The 26298-nt window shown below is 47.3% G+C and overlaps 1 protein-coding gene across 3 annotated transcripts in view; it reads right to left on the reverse strand.

Moving 5' to 3' along the window:
* Positions 1–26291, reverse strand: part of MMP24 (matrix metallopeptidase 24) — a 42880-nt gene extending 16589 nt beyond the window's left edge. Inside the window, exons 1-4 of one of the 3 annotated variants that reach the window (XM_032858808.1) lie at positions 26248–26291; positions 7526–7674; positions 3431–3547; positions 1387–1691 (exon numbers count right to left, since the gene is read on the reverse strand). In XM_032858808.1, the coding sequence (XP_032714699.1) occupies positions 1387–1691; positions 3431–3547; positions 7526–7581 (478 nt within the window). In that variant the 5' untranslated portion in view covers positions 7582–7674; positions 26248–26291. Of the gene's footprint in view, positions 1–1386; positions 1692–3430; positions 3548–7525; positions 7768–12583; positions 12626–26247 lie in introns of those variants that run through there. The other 2 variants (XM_032858806.1, XM_032858807.1) reach the window with 2 other exon arrangements.
* Positions 26292–26298: the final 7 nt, after the last annotated feature.

Here is a 26298-nt window from a genome sequence, read left to right on the forward strand (position 1 = left end):
CAGTTTGAGGACCATGGGAGCTTAGCTTGGTAGCTAAGAGTATGTGTTCCAGGGGTGCCTGGCTGGCTTAGTCATTAGAGCATGAAACTCGATCTCAGGATCATGAGTTTGAGCCCCACATTGGGGGAAGTGGTTACTTAAAAAAAAGAAGAAAGAAAGAAAGTGCTCCAGAGTCATAATGCCCAGGTTCAAAGCCTCATCTCACCATTCCCGCCTATGGGACTGTAGGAAGACTACTTAATGTTTCTACAGACTTCAGTTTACCTATTTGTAAAATGGGGATGATGATAATGATATATACATATTACATAGTATGTGAAAAGCACTTGACACAGGCCTTGGAATCTCAACATGCTAATCATTATCTATTCTCATCTCAAAGTCAGAATCCTCTATCCCTTTCTCCTCCAGACCCCCTCTGCCTCTTCTTATTTTCTTGGTACTTCCACTACCTCCTTCAGTGGTTTGCTTTGTGACAGAGTTGCTTATGCACACGTGTCTCCCCCCACTCAACTGTGGACTATCAGAGGGCACAGACCATGTCTTTTTTGTTTAAATGTTTGGGTATCCTCTTCCCTGGGCTGTGTATCATGCTACATTAGTGTTGGAAGAGGGCTTAGAGATCACCTAGTCCAGTCCCTCATTTTTATATGCGAGGATACTAAGAGGGAATCATTTGCCTCTAGTCTCAGAGCCGAGTGGCTGGGCTGTTTTGGGCCCTTGTGCTGCTGGTTACCAGCTGTGCCATTTGAGCCCCAAGCCCTTTATCTTAAAAGTGGGCATAATGATGTCCACTTGCCTACTTACTAAGCAAGTGCCTTGGGAGTAAATACTGATGAGGAACGCTTTTGGAAGCTCAAGAGTATTGTTACTCGCACTGTGCAATATGACCGTGGCTCCATATAGCACCCATTGAGTTACAGGGGTGAAAAGCAAGTTACCCAAGGATACTAGAGTGATTATTCACCCATGAAGTTGACATAAAGGAGAGAGAGAGTCATGTCATCTTGTACGATGGCCTTTGAAGCCCTTAGCAGCCAGGCCAGGCACTACCATTTTCAGACCCCACTTTCCGCTTGAATGATGTTTTTACCTTTTTCTCCAGCCTCTGATCCATGACATCCTCTTCCTATTCATGGCCTAACCCCTCCTTCTGGACTCACCCCACGTTAGAACCATTTACTAAGTGATCTGATCCATCTACATGGATGGGCCAGTGTTGAACATTATCAGAGATCTCAGTTTCCACCCTCTTAGGTTCTTAGCTCTTGAACACAAAGCTCCAGAACAGGAAACTCATCTACGGCATCCCAAGCTCTTCCCTGGGGTGTCTTTCCATGACAACTGAGCAATCCAGGACTGACCCCGTTCTCCTCATGGCCTTACCATCATGGTTGGCATTTCCTAGTGTCCACGGCTCATCTGAGTCAAAGTGAGTATCTCCTCCAATCCCTGGGCCAGGAAAGTAGGCGTGGGCCAGGAATCCCCCTTCTCCATCAAATGGGGAGCTGTCGCCATGGAAACCAGAAGCAAAGAAGATCATGATGTCTGCCTCCTTCCGGTCACTTTTGATCTCATGGTATGGCACCTCTTCAAAGGTCAGCGGGGTCACCTTCTGCCAGACATCAAAAGCCTGGCGAATTGCTTTCCGTGTGTCTAGCTCACCCACCTTCGGGGTGTAGTTGTGAATGCTGGTGAGAGAGGGGAGAGTCAGTAGGGAGGAACCGTCAGAGTCAGAGGTTTGCAAGATAATAGAATACCATAGACCATATGGACCAGTTGTCTCCAAATTTTGAACCCTAGGATTCTGCTGAGTTACCTCTGGTGTTGAAGAAGAGGCTGGGTGAAGCCTTTGGGTCCCCACCCCTACCTCAGTCTCAGTGGCTTAGCTTTAATTGAGGTCTTATATTTGACCTCTCACAAAGCTTGTGTTGAATACAGAATTCCATTCCAGTGTGCAGGAAAGAAAGGGGGAGGGGAACAGCATTTTCAAAATTTTAAGTTTTTCTCCTAATACATAAAATGTATTTATAAAAGTTACAGAAATATTTAAACAGTGGAGAGTTTAAGTGAAACATCCCTTTTACAAATATTTGGTACCAATTACCCAACTATTGCTTGTCGACCTGGGAAGTTGGTATACAGTGGTATCTGATTTTGTCAGTTAAAAACTTAGTGATTTAAGGTTACAAGAGCCATATTGAATGGTTCTCCATACAGGGCATCACTACTGGGTGCTCTGCCCCATGAACACCTGGGTAAGGATTATTCACCCATTCTATAGGTAAGGAAACTGAGGCCCAGAGAGGTCGATGATAGAAGTTAAGGTTAGAAACCAGTTCTTTCTCTTGATTCATTCTACCTCTTTAGGATACCTTAAGAGTCTATCGAGTTTCTAACCCAGATTCTTCTTGGGTTTCCTTCTCTTGTCAGATTTCTGGAAAAAAATCAAGTCCTAGTCTCTATCATTCATTAGCAGAAGAGCACTTCATTCTTCAGTTTTAAGAATTTCTGTCTTAGGGGCAGTGCATTCAGTTAAGCGTCTGCCTTCGGCTCAGGTCATAATCCCAGGGTCCTGGGATTGAGCTCTGAGTTGGGCTCCCTGCTTGGCAAGGATCCTGCTTCTTTTCCTCTGCCCCCCCCACTTGTGCTCTCTCTCTCTCTCTCTAATAAATATATAAAATCTTTTTTTTTTTAAATATATTTATTAAGGGATCTCTGTCTTAGGTCCTACCGCTAACCCCAGGGCATCTACCTGAGATGGAGTCAGGGCCTTGAGAGGTGCCAACTAGAGCCCATCTGAGTCTGCTCTATGCCTGGCCTCAGTCTCAGCCCCACTCTGAATCGTGCTGTCTGAGTCCGCTGTGCTGGGCTCCATCACCCCTGTCCTCGGTCACTGATCTGACTTGGGGACTGATCCTCCTCTGCCCTTTGGTTTCCCCAGACAGTTCAGGAGCAACGTTGTTGTGATTCAGTTCCCTTAGGAGGCAACTAGAACGGTGCTGGGAAGTTCAGGTGACATCCATGGGGGCTCAGGTGCTGGGAAGTTCAGGTGATGTCCATGGGGGCTCAGTGGAGAAGGAACCCAGATCAAGGGGAGTGAGTGGGGTTTGGCAAGCAGGGACAGGGAGAGTGCGTGCAGCCCTGGATTTTTATCACAGCAGAAAGCTGCTGAACAATCCATATCCCACTTTCTAAAAACTGTAGGACTCTAAGCAGGACACAACTAATGAGCCCCCAAAGGACCAAACACACCTGAAGTTGGAGACAAAGCATCCTCTGGAAGCCACCAGGGGGACGAAGTCATAGGCCCTCCGCACCCGGTCCTGATGCCGGCATACCTGGTTCTCACCCCCATCACACACCCACCACCTATAGCAGGAGCGGGTGGAGCCGAAGCCAGGAAGTGGGGGGACAGGGAGGTAAGCACCTGTAGGTGATGTGTTTCTGCCTCCACTTCTGTCCGGTCAGAGCATAGCGCTTGTTCCTCCGCCTGCGGCTCGAGTGGGGGTGATCGGGGACACCGCAGCGTGGCTTCTTCATCCACCTGGGCAGAGAGGACACACATGCACGTGCTGTGGTCACCCAGCACTCTAGGAAGGCCAGACAGGGTTCCCAGTCCCGGTCGAAATGGCCGTGTGCTCCCGCGTCCTGGATTGGGGACCCTGGCTCTGATGGGCTCCCTCGCGGGACACGACCCACTGGTTACTCGACTCCTTCACTCACGACTGATTAGGGAGACAGGGGGCTGCATGGCTCAGAGGCGTGGGCTTGATAGTTCCAGCTCCACCACTCATCGTGGGAGCCCAGGCAAGCGAATTATTGTGAACCTCAGTTTCCCCATCGACAACACGAGAATTCTCGCTCTCGCTGTTCTTAGGTTGTAGTAAGCCTTAGTCTATGTAGAAATAAATGGGATGAGGTCACCTCACTCCCTGCTTTAAAACCCTCCAACGATGTCCCCAAACACCTAGAATGAATGCAAACTCCTCATGTCGGCCTGCAGGGATACACATGATCTAGGCCCTGAGTTCTCTTCAAGGGGAAGCCCCCCCCCACCGCCGCCGCCCCCTACACTGGGCTCCCAGCCACAGGGCCTTCTTGCTGGGCCTGGCACAGGCCAAGATGATTCCCACTTCAGGGTCTTTGTTTCTTCTGCTTACAATGCTCTTCTTCTCCACATGATCCGTTCCCTTACTTCTTTAAGGTCTCTGATGTTACTCTGATGTGAAGATGTTACCCCTTCAGATAGGACTTCCCTGCCCACCTCCTCTGAAATAGCTCCCCCCTCTCATCCTACGGCTATCCGTTTATCCTGCTTAATTATTCTTCATAGCATTGATCATCGCCTGAAACTATATCATATATTAGCTTTTTTGTTTATTCTTTGAATCTCTTAGCAGATTCTAAGTTCCGTGAACATAGGAACCTTGCCTGTGCAGTGCGTAACCCAGAAGATGTTTGCTAATGATTTGCTGAATGAATCAGAGAATGAATCAGAACCGCCCAGCAGCAGAGTGGCATAGCTCCTAAGACAGCAAATTCCCTTTCACTAGAGCTGTTCAGAAAGTGGCTAAACACCTGTAGGGCTTGGAACAGAATTCTCTGCTGCAGTTCATACGCTGTGTTGTGATTTTAAATCTATTAGTGTATCGCCTCTAACAGATGGCAGATTCTTCGAGGACTGGAACGGCATCGTATTCATCATCGTGTCCCCAGGGGCTAGCCCAGTGCCTGGAACTAAGTGAATCCCAGTAACTGTTATCAGGTTAAATGACATTAGGGAACCGTAAGCCTGGGACATCGTTGGGGATATCAAAAAGAGGGCAGGGTAGGAGATTTTAGAAGATCGTAGTTGATTGGGGCCCAGGCCATCCTTGCATTTTATGTCCTTGTGCTGGCCTAATGACCAACTCACTAAACCACAGCTGGAGATTGCTGGAAGGGCCAACAGTCCACCTCCTGGGCAGCTGCTGAAAGCCGTTGCCATGGGCAATACAGAGAAGAGGAAACAGAGACTATTGTCACCAAATAGTAAAAGGCCCCCGAGGGACTTCACTAGGTCTTACTCATCTTTGCAGGCTTCCTGTTGCCTCGAGTGCCTCTACTCAGAAATCAATACTAAAAAACACAATAATAACAATATCACGTATTGGTACAAACGTTTCTAATTTTTACAGAGTTTGGCGTTCTTTTGAAGACTTTTTTTTTTTTGATTCTCAAAACAGCTCTGTGAGGTGACCAGAAATTATTTATCCTCATTTTTGCAGAGGAGTGAAAAGATACACAGATAAATCGAGTACGTTGCAGAATACAGCCATTGAGGCAGGACAGGGACTTAGTTGAATGAGTAAATGAGCTAGTAATTCATGCAAGTTGACAAACAAAACAAGACAATAGAAGCTGGGGCTTTTCTTTCCTCAGGCCTAGCACAAGTTTGGGCTTGAGGATATGCTGAATGAAGGAATGTGTGACATTTTCCGAGGTAGGCACTAAAAAAGTAGTACTTTTAAATGGCTGCTCTGGCTTCCTTTCCCTGAGGGTCCTTAGGAAGAACCAGGAGCCACCTGTGCGACAGCCAAGGCTGAGGTAGGCCTGGAAGGGCCCCTGGGGAGGAAACAGGCCCAGAGAAAGGCAGTGACTGTCAAGGTCACAGAGCTGGAATAGAAACTAAGGTCTCTAAATTCTACCCCACAAAACAGCCTCCTCACTCAGGTCTGGGATGAAGTGTGTGCGCCTTTTCCCTTGTTGTGCCTCCAAGACCACGTTCCCTGCCTTCCTACAAAGAAGTGGGGGCAGACCTGCACGTGGGAAATGCCATCCTCCTCCCCCAGCTGGTTCCCTCCACCTCCTCCTCTCTTGGTCCACCTGCCACTCTCTGAACCCTGTCCAGCAGGCCTGGGGCTTTCTGGAACAGAGTAAAACCCAAGGCCAGGTGGTGCCTCAGCAGAGACACCAGCGCTCCTGCCCCAGGATGCACTGCCACAAGGCCCGCACAAAGCCCTCAAAATAACCTCTGCTTTGAATTCGGCCAGGCTCTCTATAACCGGCTGCCTCCAGAGGCCACGGGGCCACGGCATCCACCGTCACCACTCCATCATCGCAGCAGTGAAACGTATTGTCTTCGAAGTTCACAATCTCGCAATCAGAGAACCCGAGGACTAGAAAACGTTCGTACAGAATTAGAAGATCAGAAAACCTCAGACTCAACCCAATTTTAACAGCTTAGGAAAATGGGATCTAGAATTGGAGACCTGTAATCCAGCACTCCCCTTTGCACGTGAACAAGCTGAGGCCCAGAAAGATGAGTCTCCCGGGGGTGACTCAGGCCCAGGGTGGATGGATCCTGGATCGGCCCCCACCTACCACCTCCCTGCACACCGCCCTGGGGCCCTGCTCCCTGCTGCTACCTGGGCTCAGGACCGCCAGCCCTCCCCATCTCCTTGGGACCCTCCCCCAGCTCGCTGCCATGGCTTTGTGGTGGCAATGGCTTTCCTTGTGCAGCGTGAATGACTTTCAAGGCTACTTCTTAAACAAATGTAAGGATGCTTAGTTCTCTGCTGTCTTCAAATGAACAAACAAACCAACAAAAATCCATCCACCTCTAGCTACCCTCTATTCCTCCCTCACTGTCAGGCTTCTAGCAAGTTTTGCCTCCGCTCGCCACCTCGACTCCCCTCCTGCGCTCCTCCCCACTGCAGTCAGACCTTGTCTCTGCCGGTCCACAGAGCCTGCACTGGTCTCCTCCCTGATGGACTCGGCCCCAGTGCTCTTTTGTCTCCTAACTGCTCTGCAGCAGCCGGGCCCACTGGCCGTGCTCCCCTTCTGCCCCAGGACACAGAACCCCTGGCTTCCTCTACTGCTCTGGCTGCTCCTTTTCAGCCCCCATCCTGGGTTCCATCCCTATCACACCGTCTCTTCCTCCTCTTTGTACTTCCTCTGAGTAAACGCAACCAAGCTCATGGTCTGGCTTCTCTGGAGTACCTCCCTGAAAATTCATGTTTCCTTCTGCATTCTAGACTGGTGCAGCCAGATGATTGCACTTTTCATGGCGTGGTGAGCCTCTGGAGGCAGGGCTCATAGGATCAAGTCCAGTGCCTGGCACACGTGGGCATTCAGTGATATTTGAAAAACGGAAAAAGTGGAGCGAGTTGCCAACTCATTATCATTCTGGACTTGTTTGTACCAAGGGAGATGTGTACGTCTCAGGGAAAGCCAGAGCGGTGACTCAGAGAGCCAAAAGCTATTAGAGTCAGGGGAGATTTAAGACCCCCTCTCACAAAACTGCTCATTGTGCTGATAAGGAAACTGAGGTCCAAAAGAGTTAAGGTCATGCCTCAAATTTAGGGCAGAGCCCCTCCCCCACTCACATAGGAAAGGGCACCTTGGGGTACCCACTGGATGATACTGCAGGAGTGAAAGACAGGCAGACAGGATGGGCATGGTATATACACGGGGCCTGTGACAAATATGAACCCAAATGTAAGTCTGGAAAGTAGGGCACGATGGCCTACACAGATCTTACTCGATTGTTGTCTGATCCAACACCCCCGTGACGGGGATCCCATAAAACTGCTGCATGGTGGAGACTGCTGACTGTAAGGCCTTCCCTGAGTGCAGCGCGGGCGCCCGGGAGTCCGAGGGGAGCAGGTAGCCATAGGACTTTAGCCAGTTCTGAAAGACACGGGAAAGAGAAAGACGCATCATAATGCAGAAGGCTCCGATCTACCTGGACAGAGATCCGCCCTTGAAACTCGGGATCATTTTATACTGAAGGGACCTATGGATTCATGCTGTGATTGCTTCCTCCTTCGTTCCCTCCTGCACATGCACTGGTAAGCTAATCTCCAGAAAACCCAGCTCTCGTTGGCTCCCTCACCATGAAGTGTTCATGGGCTCTCTACTGGCTACAGAATAAAAGATTAAATTTGCATTCAAGGCTGTCTGGTACCCTGCCTCTTTACTCCCTTATGCAGTGGTTTCCGCTGAAATGTAACTAGACATGCATGAGCATAAGAATGCTTCTTCTCTGAAGCAGACCAGCCTGTTAAAATGTGCGCTCCAGAACCGCTGTGTCGAACGTCAGAGTCGGCTGAAGAATCATGTTATAGAATCCTTATTGACCTGAGATTATATACAGGCTTTACCGCTAACCCCTCCAAAAGAGCAAGCCATTGTAAGTACATATGAGCAAAATAATGCATTATTTAATTTAAATATAAATACATAAATGCATGCATAGGAAAAAAGCATAGACGGGAACACACACACAAAAAAATAATAGCATGGTTATGTAAGAGAATTTCTTGTTTTTAGAAAATATCCACTGAAGTATTTTGGCTTATATAATGGCGCACGATGTCTGCAACTTTTTCTTAAACAGATTCAGAAAAGAGAGAGGGAGAGGAGGGGCGGGGGACAAATGTAGTAAAACGTTAAGAATTGGGAAAACCAGGTGAAGGGTATTCAGGACTTCTTTGTCCTATTCTGGAAAAGTTCTCCGAAAGTCTGAAATGATGTCAAAAATATTTTTTTTTAATAAAAAAAGAATTAACCAGGAGCACCCTCCATTAGAGGATCACGGAGGAGCATTTCTGTTTTCTAGGTTTTAGGCATGGAGTCATTTAAAGAGGGGAGGAACATTTTGAAAGGGCAAGAATGTTGGAAAGTAACTTGGAAGAAGAAACTCAAACAGACAATGACTCCGGAAGACAGCAAAGTAGAAATGTTTATTCCCACTGACAGGCATGTGGGGATGGAAGCCTGAAGAAACCAGAGCACCGGGAAATACCTGTGGCATCAGTTGGAAAATGAGGGAAACCCCCATGGGACTCTTGAACCCACCAGCATTTACAGGGGCACCGCCCCATGCTGGTCTCTGAGCCAGATGGAAGCTTCAGCCCACCCTCAGAGAATTACCCTGCACACCACGTGATTTAAGGAAGGAGAAAGAACTTAGAAAACAGTATTATTCCCATTGTGATTTTTGCTTCTTGTTTCTATACCAACAGTCTTATTGTGGATGTGTCTATCGTTACAAGTCAAAGCAAACCGGGGAAGGAAGCAGACCGGAAACTATAAATAAGTTATTATTTTTTTCATCTAAGGTGACTATAACATCTTTATTGCCTTGTGATAAATGCAGCTGACTGATTAAAAACAAAACAGACAATAAAGTCTTAACCTCTACAACAGCATGACAGCCTTACCACCTTCATACTGAGACCTAGAACGTGTCTTTCACTCCAAATTATGGCAACAAGATATCAATACTTCTTGCACTTTTTCAAACACTGACTCTCTCTCATGCTTTTGTATGTTTTTCCCTGGCCCTGGCATACTCACTCCTTAGGTGAAAATCTTTCATTATTTTAAGGCTCCACTCATAAATTACTACCTCTAGAAGACTTCCCTCACCCCCCCAAACTAAGTCATTTTCTTCCTCTCTTGTGCTCCCCCAACCCCCCATTATAGATAGTATAGACCTTACAGTACTGGGTTCTAATCTTTACTTGACCTTTGAGACTCTAAGTGCCTTAAGGGAAGGGTCTGTGTTCTACTCATCTCTCTTCATCCAGTGCCTGGAAGTGCCTGACACCCAGTGCTTCTCCTCATATCTGCTCAATGAACATAACTGGGCAGTCACTGCATGCCAGGCACCGTGCAAGGCTCTGGGGATACAAAGATGCCTAAAGAGCTCACAGCCCCACAAGTAAACCCACCATGAAAACACAGCCCTCAAAGTCAGGTGTGTACAGGGTTCTATGGGAGAATGAGAGAGATGTGTCTTCTCCTCATGGGGGTGGGGACCGGGAGAGGGGAACTCAGGGGAGGCTCCCAGGCAGAGAGGGACTGAAGCAGTGTTGAGGCATACAGTATGAGCAATTGTGGGAGGGGAGCACAGCGCATTCTGAGAGGGGTTTGAAATGATGAAGAATTGGGGGAGGGTAGCGTGGTGATGAGAGGAGGAGGAGGAGGATGTGGAGGGAGATGATATGTCATTATGTGTTCACAAAGTGGGCAAATTACAGAGAATCACTTGTGACTTTGACTGCGGCCCAGGATCAGCCAAAAAGCTCAAGTAAATCATCTAGAAATGGACATGACAGCACAGCTAAGTTACTCACTATTCATCCTGGTGCTCTAGCTGCTACCCCCAGGTTAAGTCATGCCATCGAAACATTACATCCCTGCACTGCATCCTTTCAGACAGAATGGTACATTAGGTTCCTTTTTTTAATGAAAACCTCAGTGAAGAATTATTGGCTTGAATAAACAAGGCGTACGGTGGGAAAGAGGTACACAGTTCTGAGATCAAATCCTGACTTCTCTGCTTGCTGGCCATGTGACGCCAGGCAAACTGAACTTCAGTTTCCTAGTGTGTAAAATGTGAACCGTAATTCCTCCTCCACAGGATTACTGTTAAGATAAAATGAACAAAGGTCCTTGACACATAATCACGCAAAGGTGTTTGCTATTGCTGGGGATGGTGTCTCTGTTATCTTTTGCACACTCAACATGGAAAACTTGGTCTCTGACTCCTTTGGCTTTTGAAATCTAGTCATCCCACCCTCCCACATTCTCCCTGGACCAAGAGCCAGTCCTAATGGGTCCCGTGGAGGGCAGCAGGTGTCATGGTCAAGTCTGCTTGCCCCTAACTGGCAGGTGGCCGTGACCATCTCTTCCACAGCGCCTGGAGCACTGCTCAGTGGAGAACTGACAACTGGCTTGAATTGTATACTCTTCACCCTCATTCAACTTTCTTAGGCCCAAATACAGTCGCTTTCTATCAAGCTTTAGCTTGATGAAAATGTTTTCCCTGCAGGAGATTATGTTTTCTGGATCCAGAAAGTGGACACTGGGTGATCCAGGGGTTTTCCCTCTTGGCCTTTCCCCCAAGAACCCGTCAGCCAAATGTATGGCTTAAATATGGAACATGGTGAGACCTGGAAGTAACTTACTTTTTTCATCTTTCCCACTACCAAGTTATGTTTCATCCTTAAAAGTCTTACTTACAACCGTTGTCTCAACCTGTAAGCTGTCTCAAACCCTTCCAGAAAGAGGTGTGGTACAAATCTAAAATAAATGGAATTCCTCTTTATCTGTGGAGTTTACACTCTGGAAACCCAACTAAGATGAATTATGGCATTTGGGAAATGGCTGGGGATCTTTGGACAGATACCACTGACAAACCAGGCAGCCAACTGAGTTCTTTGAGCCAACTGAGGAGTTCCTCTGAACTAGCACAGGAATTCAGAACTTTCTCCCCTTCTGCCCTCATTACTGTTTATGGTAAGAGATAAGGAACAGGGAACTCTGGGCATAAACCTACTCCAGCCTTTGACAACCTGGGGGAATTGAAAATAGCTCCTCCTCAGTAAATGGCAACCTGGTTTACCCAACTCTTTTTCTGGGCTACCCGAGCAAGGAGCCACTCAGGGGCCACATAGGATGTGCTATGAAGGTCACAGAGTCTAGCTCAGCAGCATCGGGAGCTAGGACCTAAGGATCCTAGGCAGGTCCTAGGCAAATGTCTGTATCAGGCTGAAACACGAGAATGGATCAGCCTTCTCTAAGCTCTGCTTCTGCTTCCCTCCCAGGTTCACTGGAAACTATCCTCAGAGCTCAGGGGCAGATCCCTAAGAAGGAAAATGGGAGGGGGAAGGGCTGGTCAAAGGACAGCTCCAAACCAGGGAACAGGGCATAGAGATTAGACCTGCGTGTGTATATGTATGTGAACGCGGGTGTGAGAGGCTAAAAGGCTAGAGACCAGATAATTCCAACTTCTGCTGCATAACCCAGTCTCTACCACTCACTTGCTTCTGCTACTGTGTGACCCACGCAGTCCCTCTTGACCTCTCTGGGCAGAAGCTCCTCGTGTCGGTGCATGTCTTCTATGCTCCAGCCATACCTATTCCAAAATAGCCCCTGCCCTTGCATACTCTCAGGCTGTTCCTGCTGCTTTCCAAGCCCATTCTCTTTATGTGTTTTAGCAAACTCATCCTTCAGGGTCTAGCTGATATGTTACCTCTCTTGGTAAATCTTCCTTAAGTCTCCCGGCAGAACTAGTGGGCACCCTCCTTACTCCTGCAAGGCTTTGCTTGTCTGCCACTCTAAACGCAGATGCCACAGTGAGTCCTACCTGTTGGTTGATATGTTTCCCCCACTAGATTGAGAACTGGAGGAGCAGAGATTGTCTTATTTATTTTTGTATCTGTTACAGCACTCAGAACAGTGCCTGGCATAACAAATCATCACTAGATGAATGAATAAATGAATAAATGAACGAATGAATGAATGAATGAACCAACAAATGAACAGTTGGTCCAGGAGGCATTGCCTGGGTAGCAAGGAAGGGATTTCATCTTGCGAAGGCTTCCTGAGCAATACACACAAAAACACCAAGCACAATTCTTGCTATCTGTTAGAAGCTGAGAAAAACATTTGCTGAAATTCAGTCTATAGTGGTTTGACTTTTCTGCTTGATGAGGCAATAAGAACCATTGTCCCATCGGAAAGAAGATAAAATCCATGAAAGGAAAAAAAAAAAAAGCCCCATTCAGTTTTAAACACAATGACCTACCTTCCGTCCTTTTACACCTGGATCCATTAACCAATCACCAGCCATGTCAGAAGTCTGATCATAGCTCAGTTCACCAACTCTAGGATGTCTGTCACCCTTTAAGTGCTGAAAGAGGTGTAAACCCAGAAAAAAGTGAGAAAAATCTCAGAGTATGGCGGGCAGGGACCAAAATAGCGGGGCTGAACCGAAGATGTAGAGATGGCAGACAGTATGTGTGATTGGTTTGCTGGCCAGAAGGCGGGATTTCAGTTCCTGAGAAGCCAGAGCTGAGATATTCAGTAGTGGCAGGCAAAGGAGAGAGCGGAAAATAACAGGAGAAGAAACGTGGCCCGGAGAGGGAAGAGAGCGGCAGACAGCAGAGGCGGTGGTGACATTAGAAGTGGCGCTGGGGGCAGCAAGAAGTGGATCAGCGGGTGGTGCTGCTGTTTGCTCTTGGAGAAGAGAGAAAGCGGTGGAGGAGGAGAGAAAGATGGATCCGCTAAAGCAGCATGGCCTCCAGGGTTATCCCGGAGCATCGCACCGTCTGGGTGTGCGGCCGACGCCAACTGCGCAGGTCTGGAGAAGGAGCGGGAGAATGGTTAGGATCGGATGTTTGATCAGGATCGCAGTGGGCTGGAAGGTGTTATCAGAAAGGTCCTAGGGGAAGCCCACAAAGAAGGACCAGGCAAGAGGTGTCCAATTTGGAAGCATGAGCTAGAATGAAGAGGAAAGAATGAAAGACCCCCGATCAAAGAGTTTGGGTAGCTGAGGTCATAGTCTAGGACAATGATGTGAGTAACAGGAAGAAGGCATGATCTCAACAATCCTAGGACGTCCAGGTCCCATCCCACAGAAGGACAGTGACTAAGGAAGGGAGAGTGGCTGGGTGAATGAAGGAACCACTCATATGAAGCATGTCCTACTAGAAGGGAAGTAGGAGGGATGTTTAGGCTGGAGAAGGGGGAGTTGCAGGGGACATGCCAGTCTTCATAAAGCTGACTTGCTATAGATGAAGAGGATTTATTCTGGTTGATCCAGAGGGCAGACCTAAGACCAGCACAGGAGATGATAGGACATAGATCTTTTTTTTTTTTTTTTAAAGATTTTATTCATTTGACAGGCAGAGTTCACAAGTAGGCAGAGAGGCAGGCAGAGAGAGAGGAGGAAGCAGGCTCCGCATGGAGCAGAGAGCCCGACGTGGGGCTCGATCCCAAGACACTGGGATCATGACCTGAGCTGAAGGCAGTGGCTTTAACCCACTGAGCCACCCAGGCGCCCAGGACATAGATCTTGACTCCTGATAGGAAACAACTTTGAAACAGAGGTGTTCTAATTACAGCAACAATGATAACCGCTACTGTGTTAGAATGCCAGCTATATACCTGGCATTACTCTAGAACGCAATGACCCCACGAGGTAGGAATCTCCCCAATTTGCAGATGAGGAAACAGGTTCAGAGAAGTAACCTAACCATCCAGAGTCACAATGCTAAGAAGTGGCCGGAGTCAAACCCAGATATGGTTGAAACCAGGCATTACATACTGTCAGACAACTTGGACAAGAATCTCTTTCCCCTCCCAGGACATCTTACACCTCATACTCCAAAGAGCAATGTCTTATCTCACATCCTAGTGAGTTCCATACCCTTCTACTGTGACCCCTGTGCCAGGGCACCATCACGTACCAAGTTATCCAACCAGAAGCCTTATATGACCCATGACTCTACCCTCTCCTTCATAGTCCACATCCATCTTTTGTCAAAGAACTATTGGTTCTACTTCCTAAATATCAGATGTGCTTCTGTCCATTCATTTATTCACTCACTCATTCATTCTGTAAGTATTAAAGGTCCTACTCCTATGTACCAGGCACTGTGTGCTAGGCTCTGGGATAGAACAGCAAACAGAAACATTCTTGTTAATGTCTAGTTACAGGCTAGTGGAAGAACCATGGGGCACTATGTGCTGTGAAAAATAAAGCAGGTTGAGGAGCTAAGAGAGATAGGACAACTATTTTATAAAGGATGGTCTGAGAAGGTGGCCCCATGGAAGTGACATCTGGGCAAGAGACCTGAAGAGGGAACAGAAAGTGCCATTACCCCCAAGGCTTCAAAGGCTTTCCATCAAGAACTTTCCAGGGAGAACACAAGAGGTGTTAGTCAAAGGGGACAGTGTTTCACAATGTTAGTAAGTTCTAGAGATCTACTGTACAGCACAGGGCCTAGAATGAACAATACTGTACTATATACTTAAAAAATTTGCTAAGAGGACAGATCTTAAGTGTTCTTGGCATGAAATAATAGTGATAAACAATGAGGGCAGGAGGAAACCGCTGGAAGGGATGGATTTGTTCATGGCCTAGACTGTGGTGATGGCTTCAAAGGTGTTTATCTCCCAACTCATTAAGCTGCCTACATTGAATATATACAGCTTTTTGGGTGTCAATTATACCTCAGTAAAGTGGTTTAAAAAAAAAAAAGAGCAGGGGCGCCTGGGTGGCTCAGTGGGTTAAGCCGCTGCCTTCGGCTCAGGTCATGGTCTCGGGGTCCTGGGATCGAACCCCACATGGGGCTCTCTGCTCCACAGGGAGCCTGCTTCCCCCTCTCTCTCTGCCTGCTGCTCTGCCTACTTGTGATCTCTCTCTCTCTCTCTGTGTGTCAAATAAATAAATAAAATATTTTTAAAAAAAAGAAAAAAAAATAGAGGGACGCCTGGGTGGCTCAGTGGGTTAAGCCTCTGCCTTAGGCTCAGGTCATGATCTCAGGGTCCTGGGATCGAGCCCCACATCCGGCTCTCTGCTCAGCAGGGAGTCTGCTCCCCACCCCCCTCTGCTTGCCTCTCTGCCTACTTGTAATCTCCATCTGTCAAATAAATAAATAAAATCTTTTAAAAAAAAAAAAAGAGCCTTCATGACTTGACCCCTGACTCCCTTTGCAGCCTCTTCTACCATTCCCCACCTAGCACTCTGTGTTTCTGGTGTGTTCCAAGTCTTCCAGACCCTTCCATACATTGGTCCTTCTATCTAGGTCTCGTTCCTATCTATGGGGAGGTCTTCCTTGACCCCTTAACTTACCACAACTCTTATCACGCACTGTTGTCATCACATGCTTTTAACTGGTCACCTCTTCTTGACTGCACAGTTCCCCGGGCAGGGCCCATAGTCTGTTTTCTCCACCACAGCGCCTTGACACCTAGCACAGGGCCTGGCTCGGATATGTATTTATTGAATGAAAATGAGCAGACGTGTTCGGGGAGAGGGAGAATCATGGGGTCAGAACTTGCTGTAGAACAGGCTTTCTCAAACTCAGCACTACCGATAGTTTGGAAAGATCATTCTTCATTGCCGGATAGCTGTCCTGTGCTCTGTAGGACGTTTAGCAGAATCCCTTGTTTCTTTAACTAGAATACTAGTAGCACCACCTCTCAGCTGTGACAATCGAGAAAATGTCTCTAGACATTGCCGAAAGTCTCCCTGAGGGTGGGCAAAATTGTCCCAGATTGAGAACCTCTGCTATAAGAAGATTCCCACATAGAGCTGCTTTGACTATCCGTTCGACCCTATATTTTGTTTTAGAGAAAGCATGAGGCCTCAGTCAGTAGCCTCCCAGGTCGAGGCTCAGAGTGAGAACTGGTTTCCTCATCTGGGCAGGTGGGCAGGAGTGGCCTTGATGTGGGGTTGGCTGAGCGGTGAGGACTAAGGCAGCTCCAGAGGACGTGTAGGGTCGTGGTTAAAAACATATGTTTTGGAGACAAGATGATCACATGCTCTGTTCAAATCCTAATTCTTCCATCTACTTGTTGCACGACCTTAGGCACAGTATTCAACCTCCCTTATGCTCACTTCCTCCAACCGCTTTGTGTCATTCACACGTGCCTCGTGGAGTGGTTGTGGAGACGAAATAACATAGCTCATGGTATTAATCCTCAGTAAAAGATAGCAATAATAACAACTATTATTTTCCTGAGAGGTGACAGGCAACTTAAACACCTCGTTGTACTAAGCCCCATCACCAAGGCTGTGTCCCTCAGTGCACAGTCCTCATGTGTCACGGGCTGTCAGCATCACAGGGTTCCAGGAACTCATTAAAAGTCCATATTCCTAACTCTGAACCTAGACCCTACTAAACTGTGTGAGGCCGGAAACTGGGAATCTGCATTTTTAAACTTGGCATCAAGAGTGGTCTAACATCATTCTTCCCCATCTATTGCTATGTTAGCTCAATCCTCATATCTGGGTTTCTGCCTTGGTTTCCCTGTCTGGAACTTAGGTCCCATGCTGAGATTGCTATGACCCTAATCTGTTTCTCAAGGTCTCATATTCCCTGCCTGGTTCCCGGTCTTCTCCAGAGAGTGAGACTCTAGTCCCTGTACAGCTGGGAGCTGGGTAGGGTCCTATCTGAAAAGACAGGTCACTTGGGACCAAGATATCACCACATACCAAATATCACCTAGCTTTGCTCTTTCCGGCTGAGTGTCCTTGGGCAAATGACCTTACTTCCTTAAGGTTCATTTTCTTCATTTATTAAGCAGAGGATGATAAAAAAAAGGTTGTGAGGAGGATCCAGTGAGATGATCACTGTGGTAGGTGAAAAAAATGGCCCTCCAAAGATGGCTGCAGCCTAGTCCCTGGACCCCATGACTGTGTGAACTCACGTGGCAAAGGAGCCTTTATAGATATGAGGGGAAGGATCTTCAGGTGGGGAGATTATCCTAGAATATCCAAGTGGGCTCAATGTTAATCACGGGTTCCTTGTGAGAGGGAGGCAAGAGAGTCAGAGTCAGAGAAGGAGAGGTGACGACAGAAGCAAGAGTCAGAGTGTGCCATGCTGGAAGGGGCCACACGCATGGCCACACTGTGGGAGGCCTCTAGAAGCTGGGAAAGGCCAGGTACGCATCCTCCCGTGAGCCTCCAGAAGGAAGCCAGCCCTTCAGAGACCTTCCTTTTAGTCCTGGTAAGTCCTTTTTCAGACTTCTGAGCTCCAGAAGATGAAAAATCCGTGTTTTAAGCCACTAAGTGTGTGATCATTTGTTTCAGCAGCAATAGGAAACGAATGCAGGCAAAGCATTGAGCAGATTCTGGCCGGTAGTAAGCATTCTCACAATGCTGTTGTCTGTGTTCTCGCTCCTGCACTCTCTGGCAGGAGATGGGCCACCATCTTTGGTGACCCAAATTACGGTGTGGCGACGTCTCAGAGATCAGCCCTACCATCGTGTCAGTCCCCCAGCTCCTGTCCCACCAGAGCCCTGCTTCCTTCTCCAGCCATACCTCTGGGATCCCAGTCTTGCCATGGAGCCCACCTCCGTTATAGCTAAGTTTTTAAAAATTGCAAACTTGTAGGCTTAACCATTCAGGTATCTAGAAAAGGCACTGATCAACATGCTTTGGAACCATCTGCTTTAATACACTTGTTTTGCAGAAGAGCAAGATAAAACAATGAAGGGAGAAATGACTTATCCAAAATCACTGAGCAAGTTGAGAGAGGAAATGGAGCTGGGTCCCTGCCTGCTAGGGAGCCTTCTCTCTGTCATGCTACACCCTCCGCTCTAGCTCTGGTTTGCCTCCAAGCGCTAGCTTTTTTTTTTTTTTTCTTTTTCTTTTTTTTCTTTCTCACTTACAGCCAGTCTAAAAAGGGCCCTCAGAATCGCCCACAATGCCCAGCTTAGCTTCTTGACAAACACCTTAATGGCACAGCGTTGCCTCTTGGCTGCCACCAGCTCCTGAGTGGGTGGTGAGTGCACTGGCGGGAACTCCCTGGCGCTCTGCTCCGTGTCCTTGGCCCATTCCCAGGAGGCCACCACAAGCCAGACAATCACCATCCCCAAGGAGATGGCACATTTGGGGTTTGGGGCCAGCACGGGGATGTCCAAGTTTCCCAATTCCGGGGAGGCCTCCTCCCCGGGGCCAGGAGAGGGGCCATGCTCTTATTCACTCTCCGAGGAGGGAGGAGCTTCATCGTCCTCACTCTTTGCAGGGCCTTCCTGCCAATCTGCCACAGTTTTCTGTCCCCTGGGGTTTGACGTACTGATGAGTCAAGAAAAGGGAAGAGGGAACACAAGACCATGTTCAGGCCTCAGTTTTTCAACTGTAACAGGCAGGTGGCTGAAGTAGATAACCCGTAAATAATCACACAAAGTATAAAATGTATAATAATTTTAGTTTGATGGGTTTGGGTGTGGAACCCGTCTTCTGTTTCCTCGCTGCCAGTTTAAAATCCAGGCTCCTTCATGTGGCACCCAAGCTTCCCAGTCCGACCCAATGCACCTTTCTAGCCTTATCTTCTGTCAAGAGAGTTTTACTGTTTGACTGCCCACCCCAGGGTTCCCTCTGGAGAACCTACTAACAACCTCTTTGTGTTGACAACACTCATCCCACCGTTTCCTTCCTCTGTGCCTCTTTCCTTCCCTCTCTACAGAATGCTTTTCCCTCATGGCTTCTCCATGACGAACTATTAAATATCCTTCCAAAGGCCACTTCATCTGGGAAGGCTATCCAGGGGTGGGTGGGCTTTCTCTGGGCTCCCAGTGGCATTCCATGCCCCCCTCACTCACATGATATTACACATCATGTTTCACATACCTGTGGCCCCCACTGAATGCTGCAGCTCACGGCCTGGTGAGGGGGACAGACACAGAAAGACTCAATGTTTCATTGAGTGGGATGAAGGAGAAGGAGAAGGTGTCGTGAACGTATTTGACAGGAGACCCGGGCTGTGATGTCAGGGATGGCCTCCCTGAGGATGCGTAGCACCTCAGTGGCAACGTGTGTCTGAGCAGAAGGGGCCCAGATGAAGGCAGAAGAATGAGCAGCCTGGAAGGAAGCATATCTTCCTGAATTCCTGAGATGGGAAGGAGCCTACACATTAGCAAAAGAGAAAGAAGGCCAGGGTGGCCAGACTTGAGTAAGAAGGTGGCCTATGGAGAAGAAAGCGGGAGAGCCAGGAAGGACTCAGTCACGCAGGCCATTGTCGACCTTATGTGGCAGCCCGGTGGGTGCCGGATACGAGGGGGTTCGTAATACTATGAACTTCCATCTGTGTTTGAGATGTTCCCATAACAAGAATCAAAAGGAAGAAGTGGTGGTAGAGTAGTAATACTAGTTAGTCTCCCTCCTCAAAGCCACTTTTAGCCAAGGTGAGTGTGGGAGTAGCATGATCAGATTTTTTTGTTTAAAAAGTTTTTTTTTTAATTATTAAATATTTCTAGCACTCAGTAAGGCATAAAAATAATCAAACAGGCCTTGGATAATTGCCAACCAGTTTTGTTAAATCTTAGCTTTGGCCATATTTGCTTCAGATATAACTGACCCCTGTGTGGATTTATTTTTAAAAGGTCACTCTGGGGGCACCTGGGTGGCTCAGTTGGTTAAAGCCTCTACCTTCAGCTCAGGTCATGATCTCAGAGTCCTGGGATCGAGCCCCGCATCGGGCTCTCTGCTCAGCAGGGAGCCTGCTTCTTCCTCTCTCTCTGCCTGCCTCTCTGCCTACTTGTGATCTCTGTCTGTCAAATAAATAAATAAAATCTTAAAAAAAAAAAAAATAAAAGGTCACTCTGGCTGCCATTTGAGGAAGGATTAGAGGCAGGCGAGAGAGGCAGAGCAGGTGGGAAATTTCTGAAGTCCAGATGAGAGAGAGTAGATGTTCAGACTATGAAGGAAGCAGTGGAGGTGGAGAGAAGTAGATGCACGGGAGATCCAGTCAGGAGGAAGAACTTCTGGGGCCTGGTCATTGATTGCAAGGTGATGTGAGGAAAAGGTGGGGGGCGAGCCCCATCTCTCTGGCCCAGAGCTTTTGGGGCACAGATAACGGTGTGCCCAGGAGCGTATGTGTGCTGTAGAATCGAGTTCTAAAATTATTATGGCCAACAAAAGTTGTTATAACAATGCCTGTTTTTCTCTACCTGCTTTGTTACAACAGCCTGTCCGATCTTTGAGAAAATGTTGCCTTTTATATATAGGCTTTGCCATTTTCCTATATGTCATTAAAGCCCAGTTCAAAGTTGCCTTTTAAAACAAAGGTATAGAAGGGGACACCTGGGTGTCTCAGTTGGTTAAGTCACTGCCTTCGGCTCAGGTCATGATCCCAGGGTCCTGGGGTAGAGTCTCACATCGGGCTTCTTGCTCAGTGGGGAGTCTGCTTCTCCCTCTGTCTCTGCCTGCCTCTCTGCCTGCTTGTGCTCTCTCTCTCTCTCTCTGTGACAAATAAATAAATAAATATCTTAAAAAAAAACAAAAACAAATGATGGAATAATGATGAAGGAAAACTAGCAAAGGATGTGAATGCAATCAATCCTGAGGTCCAGAGAAACCAAAAGCTTTTTTCCAAAATCTCTTAGCTAGGGAGGGCTGGAGCTGGGCATTCCCAATTTCTATCCACACACTATTCCCTCAAACCGGTATGCAGATCTAAGCTATGGTAGGAAAAACTCAAGCATCTGGCCAGGAGCCAGCACCCAGCTGGCTCAGGAACAGGCCCCTGTCCCTCCATCTCTCAACCCAGCTCTGAGCAGGTCACTTCTCTGCTCAGAAACCTTTAATGACTCCCCTCAGCCTTTGGACGAAAGCCAGCTTCACAATCTGCTCTCAGCCTCCCTGTCCAGCCTCTTCTCCTGCTCTCTTACTGGAAACAGCCAGTAACGTGATGCCTCTGGCTCATCAAGTTAGCTGCCGTTTCCTAAACATGCCATGCGCTTTTGTAGAGCCTTGGTTCCTGGTTTTCCTTCTGTCTGGACTGTCCCCTCGCTGCTGACTGCCCTTCTCTTCCCTCAATGGTTCATCTTTAATACCAACCTTCTTCCTAAAACATTCTCTGAGAGCCTCATCTCCTCCCCATGCTATGTTCCCCAGCCCTCACTTATACCTCTAGCATGCATTCATCTGTTCTTCAAAAAAAAGGTGCTGAATGTGTGTATGTGTATGAAGCGTGTATGAAGCATGTATGAAGCGTGATTGAGAGAAGTTGGTGGGTGCCCGGACAATAGAATCAATTAAAAAATATTTAGAATGTGCCAAGCACTGTTCTTGATACTCAGGAGACATTGGCTGCCATCTATGAAGAACTGTTTCCTCTCATTTTGAGTTCAAACTATACTGTATCATAAGGATAGACATGTCCCAAGATCAGTCTCTTTAGTACAATTATAATTAACTTTTCTTTGCTCTGAAGCTACCTTGTCTCAAGGACTGGAAAGGACAACCCTGAAAGTGGAAAAGATTGGCTGAAAGGCTATTGCAGTACTCCAGAACAAGCACGCATACCAAGGACAAAAAATATAGCTTCTAGTCCTAGCCTTACTCTTTATTAGCTACATGTGGGTCCCTGGACAAGCGGTGGACAGGTCACATCCTTTCTCAGAATCTCTGTTTGCACATCTATAAAATGATGACAGTATTTTCCCTGTCTCACTCATGGTGTTGTCGCCAGGATCAAGGGGGGCCACACACATGACGGCATCTGGAAAGTGCAAAGCACCTTTCAGATATGAGGTGAAAGTCATAGAGAAAAGTCATAGAGAAAAAACACAGTAATAATAAGAGAAATGAATTAAATGAATTAAATGAATTAAAATGCAGCAGACTAGGTTCAGATTAGGTAAAAGGGAGAACTTCCTAACAGTGAGAACTTTTTTTTTCCCCCCCAAACAAGAATGAAGCTATAATGGGAGGCCATGATCATATTGAAAGAAATTTATGGTTTGGGAATCTGTTTGTGCTTCTTAATAGGCCTGCCTCACTTGCTAGACTCATTGGGGCTCTAACTTTTCTTGACTATAGATGCAAACCAAAGAATGCTCTCTATCCACTCAGGGCAGATCCCTCCAAACTGGTCTAGAGGGCAAGAGTCCCATTATGCCTTGGGTCCCCCTGTCACACTCCATTATTTGTGTGACCCATGTTGATCAGCTTGTCTCTGTCTGTACTGACCTTCCTCAGAATCAAACTGGAAAGTAGCAGGGCCAAAACACTATCTGTGGGACATTCTACTCAGCTAATAATAAAAGAAAGGGATGCTTTAAATAAACCAACACAGGAAGCCAATTAGGGAATCAGTGGGACCCCCTGATGTGCAAAATACAAAAGAAAGACTCAAGAATGCAAAGGAGAAAACAGATTGAATGAGCTGGGTTGTTTTTCTTTTTCTTTTCATTTTGTCTTTTGGTAATGATAGATCAGAGATATAAAATTAAAAGCCAAAGATAATGAAAATGCTTTCAACTGAGAAGTCAGGAGACCAGGGAAAAGTTTCTGAATCACCTACTATCAGATTGAGAATCCTTGGGCAACTCCTAGCAATTCAAGAAGTGTCTATTAGGTACTACCATGTGCTTATTTGGTGATCTCTAGGATCACGGCCACCTCTCAGTGCCTCCCTGTGGTATGTCACTACCACCAGATGATGACCTACTGAGCAGGTTTTCAAGGGTGAGATTGTGGGACCACTGCCAAAAAGAATAACCTCTGTTTCCAATGAAAGAAGGACAGATGGGCAATGAATCCCATCCCTAAGAAGCATTTTAGAAGGACCCACCTGTCCATAAGCATCTATTTCAGATCCATGTAACTTTTTGGCACAAGGGACAAAGAGTAGAGTCACCAAATGCTTATTGTGTAATTAATGATGAGCATTGGGGATTATGTTAGATCTAAAAACAGAAGATGTGTTTAGGCCCTGCCTAAGAACTGCCCAAATGATGTTTACATATTAAAAAAAAAAAATTAAATGGCAAACTGGCTGGGACTGCTTCAGAGTGTTAACCTGAAAAGAGAGGAATAAATAACTAGAGAAGTCAGGGAGTTTCCTGAAGAAGTGGGGCTTGGGCTGAAACTGTAAGGAAAGGTCACAGATGGATGAGTGGAGGTACAGACACAAAGGGCATGTGATGTGCAGAGAAACGTGGATAGTTAGTTTGTCTTAGGATAAAGGAGAGACAAGCTTGTTTGCAATAAGACTGTATACCGATGAGCAGTGGGAAACACAGCCTTCTAGAGAGGAGGTTGTGTGGGTTCAGACTCCAGAGGATTTAAAAAACAGAAAGAGGAGTTAAACATTATCTGCTGGCTGAAAAGCAACCATATTTCTGTAAGGTTTCAATCACGTGAGCTGCTAGTGTTCAACGAAGGGATAATTAGGAGCAAATTGTTGAGAGAAGCAGAGGAAATAATTCTTCTATCTTTTAGAAACTTTTGGGCAATATATTAGACATTGAAAATGGAGTCATCATGGAATTAAGGGTGGTTTTTTTTTTATCGGGTCACTTGGAAATAGGAAACAATAGAAATATAGGGTCAGTTCTCACAATGAAAGGAAATGAAGAGTTCAGGGGGCCCCAGGAGACCATGCTGGGACTTGTCTCATGTAAATTTTTTATAAGTGATCCAGAAGTAGAGCAAAATGAAAATTTCAAGAACTGCAGATTCTCTCAAACCTTTTCAGGAAGGGAAATGCTCTGCCAAAGGAGACAGAGCTGAAGGAGGGTACTGAGTGGGATGCAAAATGGCAGGTAAACGTCAACGTGAGGAAATGTAAGGTAATGCACTCTGATAAAAATAATCCACGTACGGGGTGTTGGGTTCCAGGCTATCAGTTTTGACACAGGAAAGGGATCAGAGAACTACTGCAGATTGTTTCCTAAAGACAGTGTCCTAACGTGGGGGTCAGGAAGGCTGACAAAGGGATAGGCAGAAGCGGGAATGGAGCTGAAAACCAAAGAAGGAATCATCCTTCCTTTGTGCCAGACTACAGAGTCCAACATCTGGGACAGTGGTCAGGTTTATATCTATTGAAAACTAGGGCCCAAGGATATCTAAAAAAAGGCAACTACAATGACCCAGAGGATGAATGTGGCTCTTCTATGGGTGGCTGTTCATAAGGGGGAAGCTCACGCATGAAAAGACAAAGGCTAAGAGAGGAGGAATAATCAACGCCTATAAAGCTGATAAGGATAAGGCGTAGGTATGCATAACCTTTCCTCCACATCCTGACATATTTAAGCAAATAGTCTCCTCTTGATGCTTGAAATATCACAGGAATAAAAGGGTTTCAGAGTTGAGGTCATCTAGTCCTATCTCTTTATATTTGAGATGGTAGAATTCAAGCCTAGAGAGGGCAAGGAAATGGTCCAAGGTCAAGAAGCCACCAGGGGCCAAGGTCAGATTAGAGCCCAGGCCGCCTAAATCCCAGGCCAGGTCTTCTACCTCACCCTTCGCACTCAGGAAGACTAAGGGAATCCGACTTTTTATAGGGTATAAACCTATGAAACACATTACTTTGAGATGTAATAAAGCTGAAAACACAAACAGGCGAGGGAAAGTTTCCACTAAAAGTCAATGAGCAATGATAGATCTTTGAAAGACAAATACCAACCGGGACAAAAGAAACTTTTTACACATCCTAATTTTTGGGGATTGTGTATCCCTTTGACAATCTGAAGAAACCTATGGATTCTCTTCTAGAAAAATACATTTGCATGCACAAACACAATCCAGCACAAAATTTCAGTCCCCCTGAGTCCCATGCCCAGTTAAGAATCCCTGTTCTGGCACATTCTTCTGAACAAACTGCCTGCTTCAACAAATGGGCTCAATCTCACAGGATAACTGAGGCAATCGCTCTAATTTTCCTTGACAAAGATCTACTGTCCTAACTTATTACTTATCACATATTAGAACTGCAGACCTGCAGGTTGGAAGAGACCAGAAAAATTACCTAGTCCAACTGCCCCCCCAACAACCCCTTCTCTGTGATACAGAATAGTGTCATGGTTAAATACATGGTGACTAGAGTCAGCCTGCTTAGGGTAGAATTCCAACATCATTGCTCCATAGCTGTGTGACCTTGGGCAAGTTACTGAAGCTCTCGAAGTTTGTATCCTCATCTCCAAAGGGGGATAATAATGACAACTATCTGATAAAGTAGTCATGAGGATGAAATTAGATTATTAATATAAATCACAGCACCAGGCCTGGCTCACCAGTAAATACTAGTTGGCATTATTGTTATTATTATGCATGTATCCATCCAAGCTCCCCCCCCCCACGAGCTTTTGCCTGCACATGTCAGCGATGAGCAGCTCACCGCCTCCTAAGCTGGTTGAGCAGCTCTGATTGTTACAAACTTCTTCTAATATTGAGCCGAAATTTGTCTTCTTGCAACCCCTACCCCCATCCCTGTTGACCCTAATTCTGCCCTGTGGGGCGACTCAGAGCAAGTCTATCCTTCCTCCACGTGACAGCTCTTCAGATACGAAGACAGTGATCGAGTCCTTCCCCCGCCCTCCCGTCCCCCACCCCCCCATCCTCTCTTCTCCAGCTTGAACATCCTTGGTTTCTTCTCGCAGCCCACAACATACTGGCTGCGCTTACTATTTACTCCGAGGCGTTGTACGGTTTCCCTCACACATAGTCATGCAGGCCACACACCCCACCGCCACCACAACAATCCCGACCCTCCTGCTCCGCCCCCGCCCGCTGCCCCTGTCCGCGGTGCTGAAGCAGCTCCCAGCCCCGCGGCCCTTCCCGGCCCCTGCCCTGGGCAACCCCCGGCCGGGCCCCCAGGCGCAGACCCCCGCGCGCCACCTCCGCGACCCCAGCGGCAGACGCGGCCCACCCCGGCCCAGGCCCGGCCCCGGCGCCGCCCCCCGCCCTGCCCTGAGGCCCCGAGCCCGCGCCCCGGCCCGGCGCGCCAGCCCCACCTGCCCGGCGAAGGGCGCCTCCGCCTCGGCCGCCCGCGCCGCCGCCGCCGC

This window comes from Lontra canadensis, unplaced genomic scaffold, assembly GCF_010015895.1.
Source record: "Lontra canadensis isolate GAN:19392208 unplaced genomic scaffold, GSC_riverotter_1.0 scaffold16, whole genome shotgun sequence".
Lineage (NCBI taxonomy): Eukaryota > Metazoa > Chordata > Mammalia > Carnivora > Mustelidae > Lontra > Lontra canadensis.